The sequence below is a fragment of the Cryptotermes secundus genome, unplaced genomic scaffold (genome assembly GCF_002891405.2).
Source record: "Cryptotermes secundus unplaced genomic scaffold, Csec_1.0 scaffold201, whole genome shotgun sequence".
NCBI lineage: Eukaryota > Metazoa > Arthropoda > Insecta > Blattodea > Kalotermitidae > Cryptotermes > Cryptotermes secundus.
Genome location: NW_019723300.1, coordinates 479400 through 490922, shown reverse-complemented (window position 1 = coordinate 490922; position 11523 = coordinate 479400). Strand labels below are relative to the sequence as shown.

The window sequence follows — 11523 nt, the reverse complement described above, 5'->3', positions numbered from 1 at the left end:
TTTAAGCATGAAACATGTTCCTCCGAAAGGCCTGTGTCCGCCTATAAAGCTACACGGTATCACAATACAGATTACCGTGACGTGAACACCGCCCTAAAAACTTCAGTACTCGATGTTTTACTTCTGGTTCCATCTCTATTAAAAACTCACAGCTTCATGGTACAGTCTTCTCCAAAACGTTACAACATGAAATACCGCAATCAGCAGATTCAAGGAAATAACTTTTACTAACCATGCTACGTAATGCAACAGGGTGAAGCGATAGATTGTGTCACTAGTTCATCCGAAGTTAATACACCGCCCGCTATTCAAATAACAACAGTTAAAATGATAATTCGTTTTTGTTTTTGTTTCGAAACACATTCTGAACGCGCATTACTGACGGCAAAATTAGACAGAATGAATCTGGCCGCCATGTGAAGTGACAATTGAAGAAACAATTATAGTCACACGTGTATGACGTAAACATTCATTGTCTCTTCTTATTAAACACAATAAACAGGTAAACCGCTGACAATTTTATGCTTTATGATTCTAAGAAGCATAAATATAAAACAGGAAGTTCCTGCTGTCAGCATTCAGAAACAAAGCAACGTCCATCTTGGTGCGTGGGGTCAACGGGAATATGCACTCGAATATTGCGGTAAGTCAATTTTATATTTATATACTGCTGCAACAGCCGCCGGGAATTGAACTCGGAATCCCATCGTTTGCTATACAAGCTTTCGTAATGTTTCAACTTCCCTTCCTTTCTCCCATATTCCTTTCGACGCAACAAGTTATCTAATGATACGTCGAAGACAAATATTAAAGCCGTCTCCCACTAATAACACGCTCAAATACTCAATATGAACAGTATCCTTTATATAGTATACTACGCTACACATGTCCACATAAATTATTATCAATACTCACAGAACAGGCACGATACACTGAAACAAGAGACGGTTACCTTGTTCGTGATCTATTATATAAGTTATGTTCACGCAATGTGTTAACACAAATAAACACCACCCTGTTTATATTTCAAAACACAACGTTTCGGAGGCTGGATTCTGTCTCCGTCCTCAGGTAAAACCTACTCAGTTGGGCCCAATCGACAGAGTTAGTCACTATCTCCGAAAAGGGACCAGCTGTATCGATGGGACCAACTGAGTAGGTTTTACATGAAGACAGAGACAGAACCCAAGGTAAAACCTACTCAGTTGGTCCCAATCGACAGAGTTAGTCACTATCTCCGAAAAGGGACAAGCTCTATCGATGGGACCAACTGAGTAGGTTTTACATGAAGACAGAGACAGAACCCAAGGTAAAACCTACTCAGTTGGTCCCAATTGACAGAGTTAGTCACTATCTCCGAAAAGGGACAAGCTCTATCGATGGGACCAACTGAGTAGGTTTTACATGAAGACAGAGACAGAACCCAATTTCCGCAATGTAAACACGTCGGTGTTTTAGATCAATGTGATGACGATTGCAAAATAACTGCCATGGCAACCCGAAATTGCGTAACGAGAAACGTGAACCTCACAAAACTTCTTTTTAAATACACATACAAGGATAATGGAGTCAGTCTCAGTAATATATTCATAAAAGCAATAAAGTAACATGACACAAATGTCAAATGAGACCTACGAGAGTTCGAGACTCTCTCTGAAGCGTGAAAGAGACAGAGAGAAGGGAAGGCAAGGAGAGGGAAAATTGTGAGACTTTACATTTTATGTGGGGGCACAGAAAAACTTCCGGCTTTGAAAATACCCAGGCAGTAACCACATGTCCTTCTAATAAATGTAAAACGGGAGCAAGGTAAAGCGCTGGGAACTGAAGAAGGTAAAGCGTCGGGAAATGAACAATTTTTTAAACAGAGGAAAGAAGCAAAGTCTTTATGGAGTTCTGTGAGATCTTTAATTCTAATGATGTAGGGGTTATATGGATGACTGTATATGAGGCATGTTCTGCAACGTGGAATTCTGGAGCCTGAAGTTAGGCTAAATGCGTATTTCAAAGTTCGGTTCCTGCCTAGAAGAGGCAACCGATTAACGCTCTTTACGGAAATAACCGCTGTTTATTCTGAAAATCATAAAGAGCAAAGTTATCCTTGGTAAAGGTAAAGCTATCCCTGTGAGAGGCTGTGGAGGCCCATAGGTTTGTGAGACGTCGAGGCTCCCATATTTTCTACACAATCGACTCACAGATGGCGGTGAGGCTGTCAGCCTTACGGACCGGCCGCCCTTTACCCCCTAGGAAGATTCCTGGTACTCATTTCTACTAGAGGCTGAGTCGACCCCAAGGCCATAGTGCGGCCGGAAGGGTTAGATCAATTGAAAAATCCAACGAAAATATCAATCCTGAAATAATGAACCATTTCCCACACCCAGCCGTGAAAGAAACAAGAAACCTCACTGTTACATGATAAATATAACACAAAGAGAGTGAGCGGTGGATCTCCAAGAGATATATCGTCCAGGATTAATAATTACTAATCCGCTTACTGTTGGTTAGACAACTCTGGAGTAACAACAACGCTCTAATACCAGAGGGCGGTCACTTAGGAACGATCCTGGGAAAATTCGATCCATATCCCTTCCTAGCATCCATCGTCCCTTGGGCCCGTCTTAAAGGCACCTTCTCGTCTCAACTCCAGTATTCAAAGTGAATGACTTTAAGACTATTCGAACTGCAAGTAAAATACAAAGTACAAACAGCTGGGATGAAACGATACTGGATACTCGAAGAAAACCACGAAAGAGCTAAGCTTATATTCTGTCCCAAACATCTTTGAGTGCGCGTGATCATCAAATAGTGACATAATCATTACGTCATCATTAGAAAGTTACTTGATATTGTTTCCACCATACGACGGGAAACAAGCTCACCATACCTGAGATCTCACTCAACATACAGGGCTCCCCCCCCCCGTAACCTTTAACGTCCGAAGTGCCCCGTTTGTGCCAGTGATGAATATAGTCGTCGTGGCCAAAGTACCTCGCTTTGGCCAGTTGGGCATTTAAACTCCGCTAGTGGAAGCGCGCATATACGCCACTAGTAGAAGCGCATGCGCAGTCCTAAATATTTATTTTTAAATGTAGTAATTACCAGACCGACTTGAGTAAAACCCTAATAGAGGAATTAAAATGATACCTAAGTGAACAACAACAAAAAGTGTATACGTATGAGTTATGCCCAAACTCATCCACGAGACAGTACTTTTATTGCAGATTGTGCAGATTAATGTGTTAAAAATATATAGTAAAATTCGATGTACATACCTTTTTTGTTGTTATCTGCTTCATGTATATATACGCTGAAATGAAACTACAGAATTCAATGTCACTATGAAAGCAGAGTAACCACGGGCATTTAAACGCGCACCAGCAGCGGGCATTTAAATATACTCCGGTCAGCTGAAGCTTACTACCATTTCAAAAGTCCGGCGTTTAAAGGGTAAAGTTTCCTACTCGAAATTATGACGTGACCTCGAAGATATTTCAGATAGAGTGTATGTTACTTAGGAACACAAAAATAATCTTAGTCTTTTATGATAATAATAATAATTCTGTCCGTAGTTACCTGATACCAGGATAATTAACAGTAAAAAAAAGGTAATGTTATCCTGTAACAGGCCGTGGAGGCCCGTAGGTTGGTGAGACGTCGAGGCTCCCACATCTTCTAAACAATCGGCTCACAGTTGGCGGTAAAGTTGTCAGCCTTACGTGCCGACCGCCCTTTACCACCTCCCCCCCAAGGAAGATTCCTGGTACTCATTCTTCTTAGAGTCTGAGTCGACCCCAGGGCCATAGTGTGGCTCGAAGGATTAAGTAAACTGAAAAAATCCAACTCATTGTGGCTCGAAACCGAGACCTTCTGGCTTGTATCATAGTCCCTCAACCAACTACGCTACCGCGTACCCCCACAACTAAATAATATACATCTCTAACATATCTCATGTGCATGTGTAAGATACAACTATTTACTGATAATACGTGTGTTCAGGAGTCGTTTTCGCCTTTAAAATACCCTATTAACTCTCACTCAGTTAATTTACACGTGTGGAGAGAACACACGATTGACTGTATCCAATGCGGATATAAATATTTTAACTTTCCTCTCAAAATTCTCTCATTTTGGTTGGTTCTTTGTGATAGCAGAAGCATAAGTACAAGTTTAAAGTCATGTGAGAACTGAGACGTTGCCCCGTTGGGAGTGGAGCGGGAGAAGGGGTTTCGTTTCGTTAGAAGGTTCCCGGGTTTCGCCTGCTGGTCCTTCTGATAAGAGGGCAGTAATGTGCTGCCAGCTCTGGCCAGCGCTGTTTCGGGTCCCCTTGGGACTCATAATGATATTTATGTTCGCTATTAATAAGAATAGCATAACAGTAAATTGTTGCTGGCCCTCGTCAGCACCGTTCTTCATTATGCATCAAACATTCCATTAATCGACGATATGCAATACGTGATACTGACAGAGTCGTGAAACAAACAACGCATTAAAAAGGAATTTTCAGGTTTTTAAAAATTATAGACGGGATCTGAATTGGTTATTGTATTTGTCTAACTCTTACAAACACGTGACTATATGTAATTATAAGGGCTTCAGTAATTCACACACTTTACAGTTCACCAGAGCAAGCACTTAAGTCTTTTCAGCCTGCTCTATCTTCACCAGTTTTCTGGTAACGGCTTCCAAGGGAGGACGTTCCCCTTCCTCTGGGTTCCTGAACTGTCCCCGGCCTCAGCTACCAGCTTGTAACAGCAACAGCTCACGACTCTAACGCAGCTGTCTTCTAACTCACTCACCAACCAACCAACTCTCTCCAGCTTCTAACTTATCTTGCTTATAACATCTCGTCATAGACCGCGCAGAAAACGTCATACCTCTTGCTCTGCGATTGTTGCCGTGGAAATATGCTCGTTTGCATAGCCGTTACTTAGCAACGACTGTTGTATGGTCGCTTGTTTAGAGGTGGTTGCTTACCAACGGGTCTACATGCCACAGTATGTTTATTGAATTAAAATCACGTATGTATATAAAATAATGATCATAATTTGGAAGTAGGCAACCCTTATTCTCTTTTCATTTCATAATGTCTCAGATATTTGGTAAAACTTATAGCAACCAAAGCCAACCAGAAAAGAACTTTAATGACCATAAACCAAACAATACTCATTAATCTATGAATATCACGCATTCATTCTACAAGACTAAAGAAGGAACCAATCTTACAGCCAGAAACTACTTAACATCATATAGATCTGATATGTAAAGCCTTTGCAGACGGCGGGAACAATCAGTCACAAAAAAGTTAACACATGGCCGCCTTCCGTCCAAGTATATCTGGTAACAAAGTCTTTCCTCATTTTAAATTATAAACAATGGAATAAATTGACCCTGACTTTTGTATATCTTTGTATGCTGAATTGCAATTTATCTTGTTATGTTCTCGATAGCTTGTGGTTTTCGTTGTGGTTGCGATCCTGACCACTAAAAGCTTGGGCGCTGTGAGAGATCCACCCAAGGGCAGTATAGAGTTACCGGCCAAAATTACAACTGTGAAACCAAGCGCGCTGCCTAATAAACACTCGAGTCACGGCAATTCTGCAAGGGAACAACAACCACGGAAGGTATCCGCAACACACGCTAATTATTCTCTTTAGGAGGCCTTCGTTTCTTTCAGCTTTCAGGTTCGGCATAGAAAACAAATGCTGTTTAAATTCTGTATCCTAAAGGCGGTAATCTTGCTCATTAGCTCCCATGATGTAAATAAAAACGTTTGAATCGCCCCCCCCCAACCTATACAGTTAAAACTGCCCTTATGCTTAATTGACTGAGCAACACGCCATGGGGACGTATGGGGGACTGGAGGTATTGCTCCACCATTCTTTACCTCGGTACTAGGTGGAGGTGAATGGTGATCTTCACGCCCCAGCCGCCTTACCACCGAGGAAAGAGCCCAGAAATCGAACCCCGGCTGTCCAACTCCTAGTAGGTAAACACACAGGCTGAGCTATCCCAGCTCTTCTGTGATGCTTATTAAAATCTGTTTAAAACTGATTACGCTATTTCAGAGACATGATAGTGGTTATTAGCTGCACAGATTTGAATATTATAAATTTATGAAGGTCTACGATTATTAGATTTTGTTCGAGATCCCTTGTAGATCTGCCAGTTGCCTTAACATAAGCCTGTAAAAAAGAATAAGCATGGAAGGGCTGAGTTCAGCTGATGTTTCAGAGAGCAGATGAGGGTCCCGAAGAAACCGCACTCGACTACAATGCGAGAGATCGATTGGACAGTGCAGCCACCTACAATACAGGTGCGCAACTACAAGGTTTCGGGCGTGTACATGCTCCTGTTTCCATGCAGTATGGCTATCGGCCCATCATCTTCAGCCGTCGCGGTGAGTGACAGGAGAGATGCCATGTGAGTGAGCGGGGAGCCTCACAATTTGCTTACAAACTTACATTTAAGGTGGCTAAGAATATTCTTACGGATCGCATTGCAGTTGCGGGTCTCTACCCCGAAACACAGATGGCGCTACAAACTTCGTCAAAAATCTTCCAACTTTTGCTATTAACATTCGGTTTATTTTCATTTTTATTTTTTCAAATTCGAATTAAAAAAAGCCGAACGAGATCAGTTGCCTGGCTTGCCCCCTTGCCGGATTCGTGATATAATACTGATTTCACAGCAATATGAATTTATAGAAAATTCTCTGTAATTCTAACACCCTGTAGCGCTAACTTGAAACAGTAAAAATAACTTCGTGGCTTCAGTCCGCGAGCGAACTATACCGACCGAGCAACCGACCCTTCTCGGCGAAGTTAGTGCCTACTTTAGCGGGTAGAGGGGGTCGCGTGGTCAGCGCAACGAATCCCCACGGCCGTTAATTTCTAGACTGGAGTAGCTACTTTTCCATTCAAGTAGCTCCTCAACTATCCTCACGAGGCTGAGTGGACCCCGTTCCAGACCCATTACTTCTCAAAAAAAAAAAAAATCTGGTAACGCCGGGAATCGAACCAGGAACTCTGACCACCAGACCACAGCAGACTGCATTTTACAGCCCACAGAACAACAAAGACACACCGAAGACCTGTCGACGAACAGAACAGAGTAATATAAGAACACAGTTACAAAGCAAGCTCTGTAGAACACTCCTCTGCTGGAACAAATACAAGCACATACTTGTTGATTCCTTGTCTATTTAACAACGCCATAATATCAACAGTTCTCACAATGGCATGGAGCGCCCTCAGGTTTCGGATGGAGAAGACGGTCTCCAGATATGAAGGGTAGCTGCGAATACATTGAACAAAGCAGTCTCGGACAGCCGTAAAGGGGTGGTGTTCCAGTTTGGGGGCTTGAGCGTGGGGCAAATAACTCCTCGCCGTAAAAATAAGCTTGTTACGAAGTGTCACAAAAGGCCTCGGACAAGAACGTCAGGATAGGGACCAGTGGAGGGATCTTGTGAATACGGCAATGAATCATCGGGTTCCGTAAAATGCTGGGAAGGTCTTAAGCAGCTTAAGAACTTGCGGCCTCTCAAAGGGGCTAAGCTAAATTAAGTTACTTATAACATTCACAGTGATTATCTAAGATTTGAACTTAACACGGGGTGACTATGAAGACTAATATTTTCTGGGAGCGATAAGTCCGTTTGCTGCTTGTTTCTTTAGCCTACTTCAATTCTAACTTGAATATGGAGACCGTATGTTCCTCCGAAACGTCGGCAAATTTCTACGAGACTTCACAGCATCACATCCCAGAAGATAATAGTCTCCAGCCTACGTTTATGGGGTTTTCCCTTAAGGGATTACGTTTCACGCACATATAAACTACACGGTAACGCTGGGTGTAACTGACATGTCTGTCTTTGCTTCAGGTTTCCTAACACCGGAAAGCCATTTTTACCTCATGCCTTCCGCCAGCTTCCCATATTTTCCATCTCCGTTCCTTTATCTTGGTCCCTGCTCCTCGGAGTGTGAACATTTCGCAACGCATGCGCGGAACGTCTTCCTTCCCTTTCACCACATAACCCCCACCAGAGCACTGCATGACCTCGCTGAGTACCATGGACCACATTACAACACGGCCGGATTTCAGCCCGGCGCGTTCCGATACACGCCTCTCGCCCTCAAGACACAAGAACAGGAAGGGGTAAGTCTTGCCGGAGGTGGCCAGACCAGGCTCTCTGCACGCGCAAGGGATGTCGACCATACCAAAGCTGCGCCTCACCATCTCCGAGACGGAATTAATATCCAGTACCGGCGTCAAGAGTTCGTCATCTGAGTATCCTACTGTTCGTCTCCACTTCGGGGTGAAAATGAGATAATTCTTTTCTCTGATTCTCCATACTGCGCTGCACTTCCATATGGCCCCTCTTACTTTACGTGTGAGATTTCAGAATGTCTTTTGATCTAAGTCTCACACTTAAACAGCGGCTGATTTCCTAACCTCGAACACACATTCCCCGGATATTTGTGTTGTTGGCCACACTATACTCCAATACTGAAGTGACAATGTTACTTTGGTATGTAATGTTTTAAATATATAAACATGATTCAATACAACAAAATCTTTCTTGGGGACCTGTCATTGTATACAATGAAAAAACGGGTCATATTGCGAACGCCGTAACTTCTTTAATGACCATTTTAATATCGGCGACAATTTTCCATCTTTGGGTTAGAGGGTTTTGGTGAGAAAGCCAGGAGGAAAGAGACCACTAGGAAGACAGAGATGTAGGTGCGAATGTATATAGCCTATATATAGCGTATTTTTTTTTATTGCTAGTGGGGTGGGAATAAGTCCCTTGTACTGCGGCCACTTCTGGCCTATTGTACCAGCCCCAGATGATAGGTGAGGGTGATCGTGGAGCAATTAGTGGAATGAAGATCGGCAGGGGGAAACCGAAGTACTCGGAGAAAACCTTCCCCAGCGCCACTTTGTCCACCACAAATCCCACTTGACCAGACCCGGGATCGAACCCGGGCCGCCGCGGTGGGAAGCCAGCGACTAACCGCTTGAGCTACGGCGCGGCCCTATATATAGCGCATAGACCCGTTGCTAAAAGGTGACTAAAAACAGCAACCGCTTCTGGGCAACAACTCGGTAAACATGTTCCCGTTGCTAGGCAGCAGATTCTTAATAATGCAACAGTTAGACGCAAGAATAGAAGAACTGTTTTCTATGTGGTCCGTGCCAAGATGTTATAAGAAAGGGACAAAGTTAGTTTTCAGTAGAGTTCTGAACGGGAGGCTGTGGGCGTGAGGCTGAAGAATCTCCACTGTTAGAAACCGTTGTCAGGAAACGCGTGATGAAGACACAGCAAGCTGGAAAAGGGCTTAGCGGGTGCTGTGGTGATTTATAGTCACATATACTACGTGACAATATCAAAATGGTTTTTAGAGAGATAGGATGGGATGGTTTGGATTATATTTATTTGGTTTAGGATAAAGACAAGTGGCAGGCTCTTGTGAACACGGTAATGAACCTTCGGGTTCCATCAAATGTTGTGAAATTCTTGTGCAGTTGAGCGATTAGTGACTTCTCAAGAAGGATACGGCTTAATGCAGTCAGTTCCTTGGATACCGGTCTTTCTTCTTTTTAACTTTGTCAAGGCGAATATAAAGACAGCGCCGTCTACCGATTGCGTAATATGCCACGACCACTTCAGTGTATACAATAACGTCAGAAACCTCAGCGAAACTGAAAAGCACTTAGCCGCACACATTTTCGTGTGTGGAGAGGGGCTGCATTGATGAAACGTCATGAATATTATTATTTTTATTTATTTATTCGGGTGAGGTAAGACCTAAGTCCACTTTGTCCGTCGGCCACTATCTGGCCTACTGTACCAGCCCCAGATGATAGATGATGAGTGTGGAGCATTCCCTGGAATGAGAATTTTCAGGGGAGACGGAAGTACTCAGAGGAAACCTGCCTCAGTTCCACTTTGTCCACCACAAATCCCACATGACGTGACTTTGAACCCGGGTCGACATGGTGGGAAGCCAGCGACTTACCGCCTGAGCGTCAAAAATAAAGTTGACTGCTCTTTCAAAATAGTTTTTTTTTTCTGAGAAAATGTTGATTCAATGAAATGGTTACCGAAGTCAACTTTCATTACATAAATTACATCCTTTAAGAACAGCGTTTATGACGCTTCCTGGTGATCCACTGATCATACATGTTCCTGTGTTGCAAAGAGCTCTATTTAAACAAATATTTCGCTAAAAGGCGCCACAAACACTCGCGGAAAGAAGCCTTGCTCAAAGCTTCTTGTTCGCCTCAGATGAGATGTAACTCGAGTCACGCTGTGCTGGGGTCGACTGGACCACAAACAGCTTAATTTCGAGGTAACCTTGACTAAAGACGAAAGACAAAGAAGTCGAGGTGCAGACTATGCAACGCGAAGGTCACAAGACGCATGACACAGTACAAGAACGACAAATTATTTTGTTGCTAACATGGTCATCAAGCGATAGTTGTCCTTTATTCCTGACTGTAATAAGATGTGCCATATATCTTGTTGGTTGATCGTTTAGCTTAGCCTTCGACCACGAAGACAGAGGCAATAGCTTCTTCCGAAACAGGACTACACGGCGTCACATCCCGGAAGATAGTACAATTCATAATCACCACAGCGAGGGCCGAAAAATCCAGTAAGACGTTTAAGGAGGAAACCTGCCCCAGTGCCATGCGTCCACCACAAATCCAACTTGACCAGACCCGGGATCGAACCCGGGCCGCCGAGGTGGGAACCCGACGACTAAAAGCCTGAGTTATAGCACGGCCCATACTTATCGTTACTGCCAGGTTCTAAACACGACAAACCGAGGCTGGTGTAGAAGTAACGCTCTAGACATGTATTTAGGAGGTGTTCAGTTCGAATCTCAGACACAGGCTATCATGAGTGAACATTTTCATGGCTCTCGTGTGCCCCCCATGCGAATTCCTGGGTAATACTTTCAAATAGACCACGGCAACTTCCTTCCACATCCTCTCCTATTCACCATTTATTCCATGATTCGACGCCGTATTGCATGAGCTACGGAATGCAGAGTTAAACAAGCCACAAACTAAACCACAAGGAAACGCCAGAGAAGAGAAACGAGTTTATGTAGTCGTAAGCACAAAAATATTGCTATCCTCTTTCTATTTTGTAACTCACATGAAAGCTTTCTTCCCGTAGAAGTGCAAACTGTTATTTCTTCGCTTGAAAAACTCTGTAGTTCACCCCAGCTCCATTTACTTGGCATGCACGACTCCTCGTGAGAAACCCGCACCATCTGTGGCCTTCAAGACGACACGTAACAAGGACAGGTGCACTTCTGTACGTCTTGATACGGTTTTAATGAGAAAATTATGTGAAATTAATGTTCTGTGAAATCCCTGTTCTCTCAAGTGGAACAATGTTTCGTTGTAAAGAAGCATGTTAGGAGAGGCAGAGATATAAGCTACAGACAGGCCAGGCTATCGTAATAGGTTTCGTCGTTATATTTCGTGGAAAATAACAGCAAGGAAAGG

General features: G+C 43.4%; 1 protein-coding gene across 2 annotated transcripts; it reads left to right on the top strand.

The window, feature by feature from the left end:
• The first annotated feature begins 572 nt into the window (after positions 1 to 572).
• Positions 573 to 8554, top strand: LOC111861687. Of its 2 annotated transcripts, none has more exons than XM_023846463.2 (4): positions 573 to 643; positions 5445 to 5618; positions 6229 to 6310; positions 7877 to 8554. In XM_023846463.2, the coding sequence occupies exons 1-4, from the start codon at positions 626 to 628 to the stop codon at positions 8281 to 8283; spliced, it is 681 nt and encodes a 226-aa protein (XP_023702231.1). In that variant the 5' UTR covers positions 573 to 625; the 3' UTR covers positions 8284 to 8554. The 2 variants fall into 2 exon arrangements, with proteins under 2 accessions (XP_023702231.1, XP_023702230.1); XM_023846462.2 differs by having other exon boundaries at positions 6229 to 6394.
• Positions 8555 to 11523: the final 2969 nt, after the last annotated feature.